At 59.8% G+C, this 16924-nt stretch overlaps 1 protein-coding gene across 1 annotated transcript in view; it reads left to right on the forward strand.

The window, feature by feature from the left end:
- The window catches only part of COL2A1 (collagen type II alpha 1 chain), a 30251-nt gene extending 15750 nt beyond the window's left edge, over window positions 1-14501 (forward strand). Inside the window, exons 19-54 of the mRNA XM_018047868.1 lie at window positions 279-377; window positions 656-700; window positions 794-892; window positions 1057-1110; window positions 1430-1537; window positions 2126-2179; window positions 2261-2359; window positions 2481-2534; window positions 2965-3063; window positions 3454-3507; window positions 3871-3924; window positions 4225-4278; window positions 4462-4515; window positions 4755-4799; window positions 4997-5095; window positions 5276-5383; window positions 5682-5735; window positions 6036-6089; window positions 6481-6534; window positions 6824-6877; window positions 7137-7244; window positions 7746-7799; window positions 8215-8268; window positions 8900-9061; window positions 9298-9405; window positions 9597-9704; window positions 9934-9987; window positions 10114-10221; window positions 10457-10510; window positions 10669-10776; window positions 11020-11073; window positions 11522-11629; window positions 11986-12274; window positions 12708-12895; window positions 13221-13463; window positions 13920-14501. Of these exons, the coding sequence (XP_017903357.1) occupies window positions 279-377; window positions 656-700; window positions 794-892; window positions 1057-1110; window positions 1430-1537; window positions 2126-2179; window positions 2261-2359; window positions 2481-2534; window positions 2965-3063; window positions 3454-3507; window positions 3871-3924; window positions 4225-4278; window positions 4462-4515; window positions 4755-4799; window positions 4997-5095; window positions 5276-5383; window positions 5682-5735; window positions 6036-6089; window positions 6481-6534; window positions 6824-6877; window positions 7137-7244; window positions 7746-7799; window positions 8215-8268; window positions 8900-9061; window positions 9298-9405; window positions 9597-9704; window positions 9934-9987; window positions 10114-10221; window positions 10457-10510; window positions 10669-10776; window positions 11020-11073; window positions 11522-11629; window positions 11986-12274; window positions 12708-12895; window positions 13221-13463; window positions 13920-14066 (3342 nt within the window). The 3' untranslated portion in view covers window positions 14067-14501. The remainder of the gene's footprint in view (window positions 1-278; window positions 378-655; window positions 701-793; window positions 893-1056; window positions 1111-1429; window positions 1538-2125; window positions 2180-2260; window positions 2360-2480; window positions 2535-2964; window positions 3064-3453; window positions 3508-3870; window positions 3925-4224; window positions 4279-4461; window positions 4516-4754; window positions 4800-4996; window positions 5096-5275; window positions 5384-5681; window positions 5736-6035; window positions 6090-6480; window positions 6535-6823; window positions 6878-7136; window positions 7245-7745; window positions 7800-8214; window positions 8269-8899; window positions 9062-9297; window positions 9406-9596; window positions 9705-9933; window positions 9988-10113; window positions 10222-10456; window positions 10511-10668; window positions 10777-11019; window positions 11074-11521; window positions 11630-11985; window positions 12275-12707; window positions 12896-13220; window positions 13464-13919) is intronic.

Here is a 16924-nt window from a genome sequence, read left to right on the forward strand (position 1 = left end):
GTGCTGGACTGGCAGGCTGCCCAGCTCAGGCTTTTCTGATGAGTGCTGAGGGAACCAGCACAAAGCCCAGCCTGTAACATGAACCTGTGTGCCTGCTCCTGGTGGCCACCAAGGAGGGGGGATGGAGAGTAGAGCGGGGCAGGTAGAAAGTCATCAGGTCAGCGGGCTCAGCCAGGCAGCCTTCATAGGAACCCTTTTTCGTGTGTGTGTGCAGCTTGTCCACGGGGTCTGTGTCCCCCTGACCTGTCCTCACTGCATCCTTCCCTGCCTCTTTCCAGGGTGAAGCTGGCCCCACCGGTGCTCGAGGTCCCGAAGGCGCCCAGGGTCCTCGTGGTGAACCTGGTACTCCTGGGTCCCCTGGGCCAGCTGGCGCCGCTGTGAGTGTATTTTGCCTGAAGGGTCTGGGGTCTGAGGCCTTGGCACACTTGACTGTCTGCTGAGGCAACTGGTGCCTCAATCATCACACCTTCCTTCTGGCTCAATGCCTGCCACCCAGCCACCAGTCTCTAGAGACACGTCTCCCTCCATCACCCATCCTCCCTTGAAGTGTCCGGCAGGGCCACGCCTGGAATGGACCAGGGGCCGGGGAGCATGATGTGGGGTGGGAATGTATTCTTCACTGCTTATCTTATAATGACACTGTCTCCTTTTTCAGGGCAACCCTGGAACTGACGGAATCCCTGGAGCCAAGGGATCTGCTGTGAGTGCTGCCCTCGGACTCAGCTCCTCCAGGTGGGGTCAGTCCCTCCTCGCACCCCTCTCCTAATGCCCTTCTCTCTGCTCATGCTGACAGGGTGCCCCTGGCATTGCTGGTGCTCCCGGCTTCCCTGGACCCCGTGGTCCACCCGGCCCTCAAGGTGCAACTGGTCCTCTGGGCCCGAAAGGTCAAACGGTAAGATCCAGTGACCACCCACAGCCCCGAAGTCAAACCCACCACCCTACTTCCTGTGCCCACAGTGTCCTCTAGCGGGCTGCCTTTAAGGGTGGGGGTGGTGGAGGATTTTTAGGGCCGTGGGGAGAACCGAGTGTGAGAATCTGCTTTTCTCCTTTGTTAAGGGTGAGCCTGGTATTGCTGGCTTCAAAGGCGAACAAGGCCCCAAGGGAGAACCGGTGAGTACCTGGCTGCCACCCCTGGCCCACTGCCCACCTCCGCAGCAGGCGTGTCCCCTATCCTGGGCCCTCTGAGGGCATACCCAGAGATGAATGTGACAGAGAAGCTGATGCAGTCTCACCTGCCATCTTCGGCTTGACCAGCTTGACTGCCCACTGGGCCACTTCTCCTCACCCAGCTGACCCTTTGTGACCTCACTTCCCCAGGCCCCCCAGCCCTGAAACAGCAGTCATAGCCACCTCCTCCTCATGCCAGACCTGTGCTTACCCCAGGGCCAGGCAAAGACTCACCCTGTTTCTCTGCTATGCTGGTTCTCAGGGCCCTGCTGGTCCCCAAGGAGCCCCTGGTCCTGCTGGTGAAGAAGGGAAAAGAGGTGCCCGTGGAGAGCCTGGTGGTGCTGGGCCCGCCGGTCCCCCTGGAGAAAGAGTAAGTGGGCCAGGAGTTCTTCCCCATGCTTGTTGGGGTGTGCCCTGGAGATACAAGTTGAGTGGCTCTGGGTCTTTGCCAGGTCTGTGGACCTCATATTCTTTTCTCCACCCACCTCCACACTCCTTAGTGTCCCTCACCCCTGGGTGACATGAAGCAGTGGGAGTTCCTTTCCAAGAGGTGGGGGCAGGTCCAAGAAGTTAATCTCTCAGAATCTTGCACCTGGAGCTTCCCAGGTGGCGCGAGTGGTAAAGAACCCACCTGCCAATGCAGGAGACGTAAGAGACACGGGTTCGATCCCTGGGTCAGGAAGATCCCCTGGAAGAGGGCATGGCAACCCACTCCAGTATTCTTGCCTGGAGAATCGCCACGAACAGAGAGGCCTGGCAGGCTACAGTCCATAGGGTCGCAGAGTCAGACATGACTGAAGTGACTTAGTAGGCATGCATGCACATAGCTTCTGCTCTGCAGAGACTGCAGTAGGAGGGTTGGAGGGATTGACACCTGGATCCTGACTAGGCTCTCTGCAGCCACAGTTGGGTCAAGGGCCTCTCTAACTCATTGCCTCTCCCCTCCACTTCTTCCTAGGGCGCTCCTGGCAACCGTGGTTTCCCAGGTCAGGATGGTCTGGCAGGTCCCAAGGTAAGTGGGGGAACAGGGACTGGGGTCCACACATCACTGGTCAAATGGCTTTCTGCTGACCCTCTGCCTCCTCTTGTGTAGGGAGCCCCTGGAGAGCGAGGACCCAGTGGCCTTGCTGGTCCCAAAGGAGCCAACGGTGACCCTGGCCGTCCCGGAGAGCCTGGCCTTCCTGGAGCCCGGGTAGGTAGCAGGGATGCTTCTGTTTTCAGCTTCCAACTCTGAGAAGACTCCTCAAGCCCTACCCGACCTGGTCCCTCCAACCCTGTGCTGACACCCAGCCCCTTCTCTCTCCTAAACAAAGGGTCTCACTGGTCGCCCTGGTGATGCTGGTCCTCAAGGCAAAGTTGGTCCTTCCGTAAGTCCATCCTCTGGGGTCATTGGGAGAGGTTGGGGGGCACTCTTGGGGAGGCAGGTGGGAAAAGAGACAGGAGCTGGGTGGGGGCAGCCTGTGAATTTTGAGAACTGGGGAGGGGAATGGATGGGATGGTGGGTCCTGTGGCCAGGTGTGGCCTATGCAGTGGCTGCAAGTTCTAAAAAGGCCACCCCTTGTGCATTTGGGCCTTCCTTTGGGGAAGACAAAGCCTGGTGTGCACTTTCAGGAACAAAACTTCTAAGCTAAGCAGTGCCTTGTCACTGATGAGTCCCGTGTGTCATGCGGGCTGCCGGTTGCGACCTTAGTCAATCCTACATGCTGTTTGGCCGGTGACCTGCCCTGAGCTTGCACTCAGTAGAGGGACAAAGGTGGTCTCGTGTCCATGTGCTGAGAATGGTGTCCTCTCTTTCAGGGAGCCCCTGGTGAAGATGGTCGCCCTGGACCCCCAGGCCCTCAGGGAGCTCGTGGGCAGCCTGGTGTCATGGGTTTCCCTGGCCCCAAAGGTGCAAATGTAAGTAATCACCTGCCCTTCCATTTCCTTCCACATGGTTCCGCTACCTCCCTGCCCCTGGGGAAAGGGCTGGTTCCCAGAGTTAACCCAAGGGCTGTGATGAGTGAGGTCCATGGTGTTCTGGGTGGCTTGGACCTCCACGCCCCAAGGAGTGCCTGTGATCAGGGGAATCCCAGGGCTCTTTAGAGCCCTCAGAACATCTCAGCCATGACACTGATCCCTGGGTCAGCGCTATCAGCCCACACCTCTGAGCATAAGAGAGGCGCTGATCCTCGACTTTAGCCTTTGTTGTCCATCAGGCAGTGGCCCCACGCCCCAGTCTTCCCAGCCGGCCATACCCCTACTCCCACCAAAGCCCTCCACCTCATGGCCCTGCCCTCTTTCTTCCAGGGTGAGCCTGGCAAAGCTGGTGAGAAAGGACTGCCTGGTGCTCCTGGCCTGAGAGTGAGTGCCTCCCCACTGCCCACCCCTTGGTGTTTGTTGCTCCCTGTGGGGAGGGAGCATCCCTGTGGCATGCTCCTGGGACCCCTGGTTGGCCGCATGATGCCCATGGCTGAGCCTGTGCTGTCCTGGGCCCTGTGGGAGTCCACACCAGGAGACTGGGGGCTGACAGCAGCCGGGGAGGTGGAGAAGGCTCCTGTGCTGAGGACTGAGGGAACGGAGCGGAGTGGGAAGGGCGGGTGGAGAAATGGAGTTCAGGCGGAGGGTTGGCTGGAAACTCTGGGCCACACAGTGCACCTGCCCGGTGCTGGGGTCTGCAGAACTGGAGGAGTGTATCATGATAGCGCCCCTCTCTCTCCCCACTAGGGTCTTCCTGGCAAAGATGGTGAGACAGGTGCTGCAGGCCCCCCTGGACCCGCTGTAAGTACCCGCCCAGCCTCTCCAGGTAGCCCGTGGGCAGGGGCTTGGGGGGCAGAGGTGGGGAGTGATGGAGCTGACAGATGTGGGTCTGGGCTGATCCAGGACCATGACCCAGCCTGAGCAGAGGCAGTGTGGACCCCACCCTGGTGGTCCGGGGTGCGGGTCACTCGCTGGCGGGAGAACAGCGGGCAGTGAGGGTGGTGTTGCCTGCCGTGGGTGGCCCCCTGGCCCCTCTAGCCCTGGATGTGGTGTCCAGGCTCTCCAGAAGCTGGCTCAGCTCACCATTGTCTTCCTCTGCAGGGACCAGCTGGTGAACGAGGCGAGCAGGGTGCTCCTGGGCCATCTGGGTTCCAGGTAGGCAGCTGGACCAGCTTCCTGTTTATTCTCTCTCCAGGGCTCTGGGGTGGCGCAGCGCCCCCTCAGTGGGGGCCAGGGGATGGGTCTTCCCTGCACCCCAGCTTTTGCCCTGTGCCGGCCTCGCCAGAGGGTAGGGCAGCAACCTCACTCCTTTCCTAACTAAGTCACCTTGGCTTCTAGGGACTTCCTGGCCCTCCCGGCCCCCCAGGTGAAGGTGGAAAACCAGGTGACCAGGTGAGTACAGGGCCCTGGGAATACTTGGGAATCTGCAGCATGTTTAGGTGGGAAGGTCTATTCTGATGCCCAGGAGGCAAGGGCGGGAGGGGAAACAAGGAGCTCAGTGAGGCAGGGAGTGTCTGGGTCCCGCAGCCCAGCTCGCCACAGTCTGAGCTCCGCAGCTAGCAGGAGGGGTGCTCGGCCAAGGCTCCGGGGCAGAAAAACCTTGCTCTCTCACATTCTTCTTTGATCTTCAGGGTGTTCCTGGTGAAGCTGGAGCTCCCGGCCTTGTGGGTCCCAGGGTAAGTGTCCTGTTGGCCATTCCCAAGTGGCCTCTTGGAGTGGTTCTGGCCTGCCTGTCCCAGCAGAACCGTAGCCCCAGGTCCTGCCCGCCCCCCTGCCCCCGCCAATCCAGCTCCGCCCGTACCTCCCTGCTTCTCCCTGGCTCTCCGTCCTCTTTGGGCCTCCACCTGACTGTTCCGTGGTGTCTCCACTCCAGGGTGAACGAGGTTTCCCCGGAGAACGTGGCTCCCCTGGTTCCCAGGGCCTCCAGGGGGCCCGCGGCCTCCCCGGCACTCCTGGCACCGATGGTCCCAAAGTAAGTGAGGCGGGTGTGGTCCTCTGGGTGGAAGGGGATGGGGCTTGGGGGATGAAAATGGAAGGAGGGAGGGATGGAGGGTGAGACCCAAAGGGGTCTGGGCAGAGGAAGAAGGGGAGGAAAGGGGGTTTGGGGCGCCCAGAGGAGGAGCTGCCCATCACAGAGTCCTCTCCCCCACAGGGCGCAGCTGGCCCAGCTGGCCCCCCTGGGGCTCAGGGCCCTCCAGGTCTACAGGGCATGCCCGGCGAGAGGGGAGCAGCTGGTATTGCCGGACCCAAGGGAGACAGGGTGAGTACCGGGCTGAGCAGGCCTCCCCCCGACTCCCTCCTGCTCCCCACGGCACCCAGACGTCCTCTTGGGGAACTTGGAGGCCCCCCACGGCTCTTTGTTTGACCTTTAGTGACGTCATCCAATGACATCCCTCCGTCTCACTTCTCTTACTGCTCATCACCCACCCTGAGGCCACAGCAAACCCCTCTTGGCCAGGCTCTGACCCCGCCTGGACCCCCATCCAGGGAGGACGCTGAGCTGGCAAAGGGGGTCTTGGAGTGCCTCCCTGAGGTGGCCCTTTTTCTGTATTCCCCAGGGTGACGTTGGTGAGAAAGGCCCTGAGGGCGCGCCCGGGAAGGACGGTGGACGAGTAAGTGGGTGCTGGTGGCAGGCTCCCTGGGGCTGGGATGGGGACAGATGCAGGGATTCCATGCACGCAGGGGACAGAGGGGCTGTGTGTGAGCGTGGTCCCTGCTCCTGTGTTCAGTTGTGTGGGCTGGGCATCCGCAGGGACTTCCCTGTCAACACTGGGACCCCTTGGTGAGAGGGCGTTCTGGGGGCCATGGAAGGATACACCAAGGGCCCCTGGGTGTGGGCGCCCCAGGCTCCCTGCTGGGCACCGCGTCTCTGGCTGCCTCTCCCGGCCCCTCACTCGGCCTTCTCTTCCCAGGGTCTGACTGGCCCCATTGGCCCCCCTGGCCCAGCCGGTGCCAACGGTGAGAAGGTGAGTCATGGACCCCTTTCTTCACTCTGCCCCCATCAGATCTCCTTCTCACCTCCTGCCAAAGACTGCTCTCTCTCCTCCCCTCGGTCAACAGCTGTCACCCTCCCCCTCTCCAACTGCTGTAAGGAGTGAGGGTGGGGGCCTTCTTAGCAGCAGAGTCCTGGGGTGCGCGCCATTGAGGGAAGCAGAGGGGTGGGGCACGGGTGTCTTTCTCAGCGCCCTGAGGAGGGTGCAGGTGTGGCTGAAGCAACGAGAAAACAGGCTGCTGGGGAGACCGGAGCCCCCACCTACCGTCAGGGCTGCTTCCCGGGTGCACTTTGCTCTGGAGGGTCCCCCTCTGAACCCACACCCCTCATCTCTGGCTTTTGTCCTCCCCTGTCCCTGACCTTAGGGAGAAGTTGGACCCCCTGGTCCTGCTGGAACTGCTGGTGCTCGCGGCGCCCCGGTGAGTATCTGCCTGGAGCCTGGCGCTGCAGGGGCGTGGCTCCCTCCCTGAGAAAGGAAAGGGGAAGGCACACACCCCTCTCCCGTGATGTGATCACGGTGGAGGACTTCAGGTCCCCAGACCTCTGGCCACAGGAGGCCTTCTGGCCTGGCTCGGTTTGTTTAGGATGGAGCTCCCTGACCCCTTTTCTCCGGGGTTACTGCGCAGTAGGCTGGGCCAGGGCGGGCTCTGGGCACCAGGAGGAACTGAGCGGGCAGGCAGCTGAGCCTCCGCGCCCCTTTCCTCATAGGGTGAACGCGGAGAGACAGGCCCCCCTGGACCCGCTGGATTCGCCGGCCCCCCTGTGAGTATCTCTGTCCACCTCCCCTGCCACACCTACTCTGCTCAGCTCTGCATCATTCCCCAGCCCGCGGGGGAGGCAGGGAGGGAGGGACAGGGCTTTAAGGGGAGGGGAATGGCTCCTTTCCCTCCACACCGATGTGACAGCCCCGACCTCAGAGCAGGCGCTCAGACCCAGGGTGGACACACACTCACACAGAGTCTCCGGCCCTGTGGGAGGAGTTCTTGCCCCCCACTCACTGGCTTCCTCCTCCCCGAGCCAGGGTGCTGATGGCCAGCCTGGTGCCAAAGGTGAACAAGGAGAAGCCGGCCAGAAAGGTGACGCTGGTGCCCCCGGTCCTCAGGGCCCCTCTGGAGCTCCTGGGCCTCAGGTGGGTAAAACTGAGCTCCCCTGGGAGCTGACCCCACAGGACAGGGAGGCTGGGCGCAGGGGGAGGGGCCTGGGTGGGCCAAGGGCAGCAGGGCGGCCTGGCTGCTGCAGCCAGGCAGAGGGCAGAGGCTGCGGGAAGGAGGAGTTTGTACTCAGGGATGAAGGCTCAAGGAGCTACGCTACCCTTGCTTTCGCTGTCACGGGTGTGGGTGTGGGTGTGTGGTGGGGGCCGGGGGAGGGAACGCAGGTACCGCCTGTGGCTCAGGATGGAGCAGCCAGCCTCCTGGGAGACCCTGGCTGGGCTCTGAGGACGCCTGATGGGCTTCTCCTCCCAAGGTCTCCTGGAACATGAGTCTTCTATTGGTCGGGGTAGCAGGCCCGCCTGTGATAGCTTCCCAGGCTGGGATGTTCATGCTGACAAAGCCCCATCTCTGTGGTCCTGGCTCTCAGGAGTCTGTGGTCAGGATGACTGGGCCTCACTATCTCCCTCCTTCCTCCTCAGGGTCCTACTGGTGTGACTGGTCCTAAAGGAGCCCGAGGTGCTCAAGGCCCCCCCGTGAGTGAGGCCCCCACCCTCACTGTCTCTGGGCCGGGTAGAGGGCACTAAGGGGGGTGTTGGCAGCTTCTCTCACACCCATCCTGGCCTCACAGGGAAGGCCCGGCCCCAGAGGCTGCACCCCACCTCCTTCCTTCTCACCCACTTTTGCCCCCACCCATCCCACAGCCAGGTGGGAGAGAGGACGCCCCTAAAGTTTGAATGCCCCAGTCCAATCCTCCCCTGCAGAGGCAAGAAGCTGCCGCAGCAAGAGGCAGTGGCCACACCCCGGGGGCTCTTTCTCCCTCTCTAATTCCCCTGGCTGCTCTGCAGCCCCTTGCCCCTTTCCACTCCAGCCTGTGAGACCACCCCAAAACCTTTGATTCTGGGGCCTCCTGAGGGTCCAAGGTGCTGAGTCTCCCCTCTCCTCACATAGGGAGCTACCGGATTCCCCGGAGCAGCTGGCCGCGTCGGACCCCCAGGCTCCAATGTGAGTGCCACCCCGACTGGTTTCTACCTTACCCCTAACAGGAGGCACAGGCAAGGGTCACAGAGTCTGGCCCAACCCCATGCACATCTTGTGCCCAGGCCCACACCTGGGAGGAGCAGTTAACTGACCGTGGGGTCCTGTTCTCCACATGCACAGCTGGGAGCAGGGGCTGCGCCCTTGTGCTGGCCATGGGCTTCTGGCTCTGCTTCACCGTGGACACGCATTTCCTGAAAACACTGTGCTTTATGAGAAAGTCTGCATCTTGCCCTTGGGGAGCTCACAGCAGAGGGAGGAGAAATGATAAGTCAGCGGGCTCACCAACACTGTCAAGTGCAGGCGGGTGGGCACAGAGGCTTAGGGCTGAGGGGATCGAGACTGGAGCAGTTCCTTGAGGATGGGTGGTGGGAGAGAGGCCACAGGGAAGGAAGCAAGAGAGTCGGAACAGGGCGAGTGTGCAGCGGCTAGGGAAGCCAGGCTGGCTGTCCAGAGCTCACATGGAGCAAAGATGAAAGGGGTGGACCAAGGGGGCCAAGCTGTCCCTACTGTGGAGGAAGCCCCAGAGGGTCATGGCACCCTGGAGGGACGGGGAAGGGTGAGAGGAATTCTCACTTCCTGTGTTTTGCTTCTCTAGGGCAACCCTGGACCCCCCGGTCCTCCTGGTCCTTCTGGAAAAGATGGTCCTAAAGGTGCTCGAGGAGACAGCGGCCCCCCTGGCCGAGCTGGTGACCCTGGCCTCCAAGGTCCTGCTGGACCCCCTGGCGAGAAGGGAGAGCCTGGAGATGATGGCCCTTCTGTAAGTCCCACCCAGGGCCAAGGTCCCTGGGGAAGGGGTGCAAAGGGCAGGGGCTCCCAGAGCCTGGAGTTGGGAGCAGGGCTGTGGGTTTGCCAGGAGGGGGTGCTGCAGAAAGTGCCCTGCAGGGCAGGAGGAGTACTGACCTGACCCCCGCAGTGGGCAGCTGGCCACAGCACAGATAGGCAGCGGCTGCATGTCACTTCTCAAGTTCTCACCTCCTTCCTCTCCCCGCTCAGGGTCCCGACGGTCCTCCAGGTCCTCAGGGTCTGGCTGGTCAGAGGGGCATCGTTGGTCTGCCTGGACAGCGTGGTGAGAGAGGATTCCCCGGCCTCCCCGGCCCCTCGGTAAGTGGGGACGCCCCTTCCTCCAGGAGAGCCGGCCCAGCCCGGCTCAGGTGGAGGGTCTTCACTGGGTGTCCCTGGTGGCCCGGCCACCTGCTCCACACCCTCGGAACTGACCCACGGTCAGCCGTCTTCCCAGAAGGGCTGAGAGGGGCCTCAGAGCGCACACTCACCCTCTTTGTCGCTGCCCCCAGGGTGAGCCTGGCAAGCAGGGAGCCCCTGGAGCATCTGGAGACCGAGGTCCCCCTGGCCCTGTGGGTCCTCCTGGCCTGACTGGTCCTGCTGGCGAGCCTGGACGTGAGGTGAGCAGTGGGTCCCACTGCGGGGACAGGGGAGCCCTGGAGGAGGTGGGCAACAAGGCGGGCCAAGCCCAAGTGCCCAGATGCGATGGGAAGGTCATGATGGGAGAGAGAAGGCCAGAGAGACTGAGAGCTGGATGCATGGGAGGGCGGCAGGAGGAGGCTAGCTGGGAAAGCCTTGGCTGGACGGGGGTGGGGGCAGCTCTGATGGCGTCTGCTCCCCTTTGCACAGGGAAGCCCCGGTGCTGACGGCCCCCCTGGCAGAGATGGCGCAGCTGGAGTCAAGGTGAGTGTCTCGTGTGGTGGGGTGGGAAGGTCATTTCATCAGCCTGGCAGGGTCAGGGTCAGAGCCACATCCCTCCTTGCCTCCTCTGGAAGTTCCTCCCTGAGCCTGGGACCTCTCTCCTGACAGGGTGACCGTGGAGAGACTGGTGCTGTGGGTGCCCCTGGAGCCCCTGGGCCCCCTGGCTCTCCTGGTCCCGCCGGCCCAGTTGGCAAGCAGGGAGACCGAGGAGAAGCTGTGAGTATCTTGAGTCAGTAAAAGCTATGGTGCAGGAGGGTGGCCGGGTGGGCAGGGAGCGCCTCTCCACCTCCCGCCCTCCCCTGCCCCAGGCCCTGGGAACAACCCTGGGTCTGGGTTGTGAAGCAGCTGCCTCGGTGCCCAGCCCATGGGCCGTTGGGCCATGGGCACACAGCAGTGGGCCATTCCTGCCTCAACTGCTCTCTGACATTGCCCCCCCCCACTCCCCCCACAGGGCGCACAAGGTCCCATGGGACCTGCAGGACCTGCTGGAGCCCGGGGAATGCCAGTGAGTATCTGAGTGCCCTGTGCTGGGTCCTGATGGGCAGGCTCGGTGGGGAGGGGTGCCCACAGGGACCTGGGGCTCCTTGTCTCAGGTGAAGCCAGCAGAGGGCTCTTGCTGTGGGCTGAGCTGACCCAACCTGTGTCTGTGTGTCTCGTTCCCAGGGCCCTCAAGGCCCCCGAGGTGACAAAGGAGAAACTGGAGAGGCTGGCGAGAGGGGACTGAAGGGACACCGTGGCTTCACCGGTCTGCAGGGTCTGCCCGGCCCCCCTGTGAGTGCTGCTGTCTGTGCTTGGCTCCCCAGGGCCTCCCGCTCCGCAGGGACCACTTGAGCTTCCCAGGCTGCTGACGTGACTTGGGATGATCCTAAGAAATGTCCAGGCCTGGACCTCTTCCGAGTCGGAGGGTGGAGCACATGGAACGGCCATGGGGCTGGGGGTCGGGGAGCAGATACATGTCCCAGCCTGGGGCCTGTCTGTGCTCACCTCTGACCTTGGCCTCTTCCTTCTGCACAGGGTCCTTCTGGAGACCAGGGTGCCTCCGGTCCTGCAGGTCCTTCTGGCCCCAGAGTGAGTGAGAGGGAGTGAGCCCTCCCTTGGGGTGGGGCCGGGGCTCTGGGCAGGTGTCTGAGGAGGAGGGGAGTGTGGCTGCTCCTGGGGAAGCCTTGGCCTCAGGGGGCCTCACCGGGCAGCAGAAGTGGGACCAGCTTGGTGAGAGTGTCGCCAGAGAAGAACCTGAGACCCCAGGATGAGTATACGAGTGGCTCTTGGCTGTCAAATAGCCCCCCCTGTAACAAGGGTTTACAGAGAGGCTTGTCGGAGGGTAGGAAAGCTGTGAGGCCACCCTGCTGGTTCTTGGCCACACACGGGCCAGCGTGGGGTTCCATGACTGAGAAGCAAGGAAAATTGGGAACAGCGTGGCTAGTGCTAGGAGGACCCCTCCCCAACCCCAGCTCCTCCCCAACCTTCCCTTTGTTGATGCTCTCTCCTCACCGCCTGCCTCTCTCCTGGCCTGCAGGGTCCTCCTGGCCCCGTCGGTCCCTCTGGCAAAGATGGTGCTAACGGAATCCCTGGCCCCATTGGACCTCCTGGGCCCCGTGGACGTTCTGGCGAAACTGGCCCTGCTGTGAGTGTGCAGAGCCCGGCCTACTGCATGGGGCCTTCCCAGCACTGGGAGGCTGGGGCTCTCTGACGCTAAGGGCTTCTTTCGGGGTGCCCGCCTGCAGCTAATGTGACAGTACCCTTTATCCTGGGAGCCCCCGGAGGTTCAGAGGGTCCATGGGAAACAGAAGAGGGGCTAATGAAAGAATAAGGCAGATTCTGTGGTTTTCTTGGTCCTGTCCCATTGCACGTACACCCACATCCCCAACCTCCTGGGACTGGTAAAAAGACATTCTATTGATGGTACATTCTAGAAGGTGGGGATGGACAGGAAGGGCGGCGTCCCTGTCATTCCCGGCTGACTTCTGTTTCGTGCTGCAGGGTCCTCCTGGAAACCCTGGCCCCCCTGGCCCTCCTGGCCCCCCCGGCCCTGGCATTGACATGTCCGCCTTTGCTGGCCTTGGCCAGAGAGAGAAGGGCCCCGACCCCCTGCAGTACATGCGGGCTGACGAGGCAGCCGGCAACCTGAGACAGCATGACGCCGAGGTGGACGCCACACTCAAGTCCCTCAACAACCAGATCGAGAGCCTCCGCAGCCCTGAAGGCTCCCGCAAGAACCCAGCTCGCACCTGCCGAGACCTGAAACTCTGCCACCCTGAGTGGAAGAGCGGTAAGGACCCCCACCACAGAGAGCAAGCAGTCAGCCCCCTGGGCCCAGCCCCGCTCAGAGCACAGGAGCAGAGTCAGACCTGGAAGGGTCTAGCGTGGGTGTCCCCCTGCACCCTACATCGCCCAGCAGAGAAACCGCAGCCTTGGCCCTGTCCTGCCGTGGCCACATGGCAGAAGTGACTTCAGGGTCAAGTTCCATCCACAGGCTGGCCCTAAGCCTGCCCTTCGCTTGCACCCCTATTTAGCCCTGGACATTCCCCTGGCCCGCTCCCTCCTTCTCCCCTCCCTTTGGCTGCATGTGGCCCTCACACCCTGCTCCTCTCCCCCTGGGTGTCCCTGTAAACCTGTCAGTCACTCCAGGCAGGCCTGGCCGTCTCAGGGGTGTGGGTCTGTGCCTATCTGAGCCCCGATGGGGTGTTGCCTCCCCGCTGCAGGAGACTACTGGATCGACCCCAACCAGGGCTGCACCCTGGATGCCATGAAGGTTTTCTGCAACATGGAGACTGGCGAGACCTGCGTCTACCCCAACCCGGCCAGCGTCCCCAAGAAGAACTGGTGGAGCAGCAAGAGCAAGGACAAGAAACACATCTGGTTTGGAGAAACCATCAACGGTGGCTTCCACGTGAGTCCCCCGCTTGCTCTAGGCCATGGGCAGCGCCTCAGAACCTCCCTCTGCTTTCTTCTGGGGAGTTTTCAGCACCTTGCTCACATTCCCACCAGTTCTGGGTGAGAGAAGGGGCTTAAGAGGAAGGAAGGAGGAGAGAGAGGATTTTTTTTAAACCACCATTTAGAGGTGGAGGAAGAGGTCCTCAGAGGCCTGCTCCACTTTCTGGAAGCAAAAGTGTCTTCCCAGTGATCCCTCCCCCAGCACCTTCAGCTCCTCCTCCCCCCGGTCCGCTGGCAGCCCCCATCCCCGGGCCTCATGCCACTGCTCTCCATCCTCACAGTTCAGCTATGGAGATGACAACCTGGCTCCCAACACCGCCAACGTCCAGATGACCTTCCTGCGCCTGCTGTCCACCGAGGGCTCTCAGAACATCACCTACCACTGCAAGAACAGCATTGCCTACCTGGACGAAGCTGCTGGCAACCTCAAGAAGGCTCTGCTCATCCAGGGCTCAAACGACGTGGAGATCCGGGCTGAGGGCAACAGCAGGTTCACATACACCGTTCTGAAGGATGGCTGCACGGTGAGTTGGGCGGGCTGGGCCACCAGAGAGAGAGAGAGGGCTTCCTGGGGCGCAGGGCTCAGGCTGGAGCAGGCTAAGGGCTGGTCCACAGTGGGCGTCATGGTCCTAAAGGGGCACGCGTGTAAGGGGCTGTGTAGGGACAGCTGGAGGCGAGGAGCTTGTTGGTTCTGTCTCCTCCCCTCCCTCAACTCAGTGTGTCCAGTGACTTGTAGGAACAGTCATGCAATGTGTGGGGGCCTCTGCCCTTGCAGGTGGGGTGCTCACTGTAGGGATGGGGAGGAGAAGGGCGGGGGGCGCGGGAGGCCCTGCTGCTGAGAACTAGAGTCTGGAGTCGAGGTGGAGGTCAGTCCGAAAGAGAACAAGAGCCCCCCCAGGGTGTTCTGCGCTTGGTGTTCTGTGATGCTTGGTTTTCCCGATCACAAGGCATCCACTGACTCTCCTCTTGTTCTTCCCTAGAAACACACCGGTAAGTGGGGCGAGACTGTGATTGAGTACCGGTCACAGAAGACCTCACGTCTCCCCATCATTGACATTGCACCCATGGACATAGGAGGGCCCGAGCAGGAATTCGGTGTGGACATAGGGCCTGTCTGCTTCTTGTAAAAACCTGAACCCAGAACCAACACAATCCATGGCAAACCCAAAGGACCCAAGTACTTTCCAATCCAAGTCACTCTAGGACTCTGCACTGAATGGCTGACCTGACCTGATGCCCATTCATCCCACCCTCTCACAGTTTGGACTTTGCTCCCCTCTCTAAGAGACCTGAACTGGGCAGACTGCAAAATAAAATCTCGGTGTTCTATTTATTTATTGTCTTCCTGTAAGACCTTTGGGTCAAGGCAGAGACAGGAAACTAACTGGTGTGAGTCAAACGCCCCCTGAGTGACTGCCCCCCAGCCCAGGCAAGAGGCCCCCTGCAGGTGCCGGCCGCAGGAACTGTGTGTGTCCTACACAATGGTGCTATTCTGTGTCAAACACCTCTGTATTTTTTAAAACGTCAATTGATATTAAAAACAAAAAAATTATTGGAAAGTACAGACTGGCTTGTGCTTTGTGCTTTATTCTTTCTTTTCCACGAGTCCTGGATTCTGTGGGCAGGACAAAACGGCTGTCCTCAGGCCTTCTCTTGACTGAAGCCACACTGCCTGGTTTAGCCACCTCACACAGACACCTTTTTTTGTAACCCCTGACGCCGAGTGGAGCCCAGGGGAGAACAAGAAACAGAGACCCAAGGTTTGGGAAGGGAGGCCCGAAGTGGGGGTGAGGGGGCTTGTTCTTGAGCATAAACCCGGGCACACCTCCAGGGCTGATTGTGCAAGGGGAGAGATGCCCTCTGAGCTCGGGTAGGGATTGGGGCGGTGGGCTGCATCCTGCTACTGGGGAGAGATCAAAGATGCTCCATGGGAGCTGGAGGGGTGCACGATGTGGAGAGAGGAGTAAATCCACAGAGGCCCATGATAAGTGCACATAATCAGACAATCTTGCTGACCTACTTATCTATGTCTTTCCCTAAGACTTTAGTTCAAGGAGAAGTGTTAGGGCTGGCTAAACACTCACCCCTTATTCCTTTCTCCTGGCCCCTATTCCTCACTTCCTGGGCTGGCACTTGAAGCTTCCACGGATGTCTTAACTGTGGACTTATGAATGGACAGCCTTCCACTTCTTGCTTTTCAAAGACTTGTGTATGTGGGGCAAAACATGAGGAAGTGGACACCTTTTCCATTAGAAGGGGCTGGTGGATGACAAACTAAAGAGTACAATACAAACATAATTAGAAGAGCTCTCTCATAATTTCAACAACACTTCTACATGCCAAAAGAGCTAATGGGGCAGTGTGGAGAGGTACATAGGTGCTTACGAAACTTCCTCAGACCACAGGTGGAGCTGATAGTCGAGTTTGGTTCCAATCTGTCAGCCACACTCGAAGCCCATCCTGCCCTTTGGCTCACTTCACTGGCCACGGTGGATCAGAGCTACTTGCTTACTCTACGATGGCTCAGTAGATCCTGATCATCAGCTCAGACCCTGGTAAGAGGAATCCCATGTGCGCCAGGATATCAAGCTAATCTCCTGCAGCCCACCCATTTCCCAGGGACCCAGTTAAACCCTAGAAATAATAGCAACTGCTGCATAGGTAACTGATGAATGGCCCAGAAGATGGAGCTCACGGGAAGGGAAGCAGCAGGACAGAAAGCCCCGCATCTGTGGCCGGATCAAAACCACCCTGGGTGGCAGTGCTGCAATGCAGTACAACTGCCCCCTTGTCTTAAACAGGGCCAGAGGCTCGCCACTGATTCCCATGATCCCTGATGCCCCCAGGAAAGGCAGGTCTCTCCTGGCACAATAACCTCTCAGATAACCTTTTGACCCCAGCAGGACTGGGTGAACAGACCTGGCTGACTAGCTGAAGTCCTCAGTCAGGTTACTGTCCCTTTCTGGAGCTTCCTCATCTCTATCAGAGTGTCCAGCCTCAAAAGGCTTTAGTTCTTGGCACTGCGTGGAACCCAGGAGTCTGACTCCAGTGAAGACTTACTCAAGATCCTGGGTACATCACAGACAAACTTCTAAAATAGTTTCCTCTTCTAAAGAAAAGAAGAAAGAGAATGACACTTGAGGTGGTGAAGAGTCTTACTTTAAAAGGCAAAGAATAAGGATTATTTTTGCCCAGAGAAATATTTCAGTTCAGTTCAGTTCAGTCACTCAGTCGTGTCCAACTCTTTGCGACCCCATGAATCGCAGCAAGCCAGGCCTCCCTGTCCATCATCAACTCCCGAAGTTCACTCAGACTATCGTCCATCGAGTCGGTGATGCCATCCAGCCATCTCATCTTCTGTCATCCCCTTCTCCTCCTGCCCAAAATCCCTCCCAGCATCAGGGTCTTTTCCAATGAGTCAACTCTTTACATGGGGTGGCCAAACTATTGGCGTTTCAGCTTTAGCATCAGTCCTTCCAAAGAACACCCAGGACTGATCTCCTTTAGAATGGACTGGTTGGATCTCCTTGCAGTCCAAGGGACTCTCAAGAGTCTTCTCCAACACCACAGTTCAAAAGCATCAATTCTCTGGCACTCAGCTTTCTTCACAGTCCAACTCTCACATCTATACATGACCAGAGGAAAAACCTTAGCCTTGACTAGACGGACCTTTGTTGGCAAAGTAATGTCTCTGCTTTTGAATATGCTATCTAGGTTGGTCATAACTTTCCTCCCAAGGAGTAAGCATCTTCTAATTTCATGGCTGCAATCATCATCTACAGTGATTTTGGAGCCCCAAAAAATAAAGTCTGCCACTATTTAGGACCCCTAGATTCATGTAGAACTTTTACAAACAGACTGATTCTTTCAATAATTTGTTTCACATCTGGGGCTAGAAACCCTAGCAGGACAGTTGACCTAGAGGTCTCAGGGATCCTACTTTGGGGTAACTAGTGTCGCAGAACAGATAGTGGAGGTATACTGT

Source organism: Capra hircus, chromosome 5, assembly GCF_001704415.2.
Source record: "Capra hircus breed San Clemente chromosome 5, ASM170441v1, whole genome shotgun sequence".
NCBI classification, from domain to species: Eukaryota; Metazoa; Chordata; class Mammalia; order Artiodactyla; family Bovidae; genus Capra; species Capra hircus.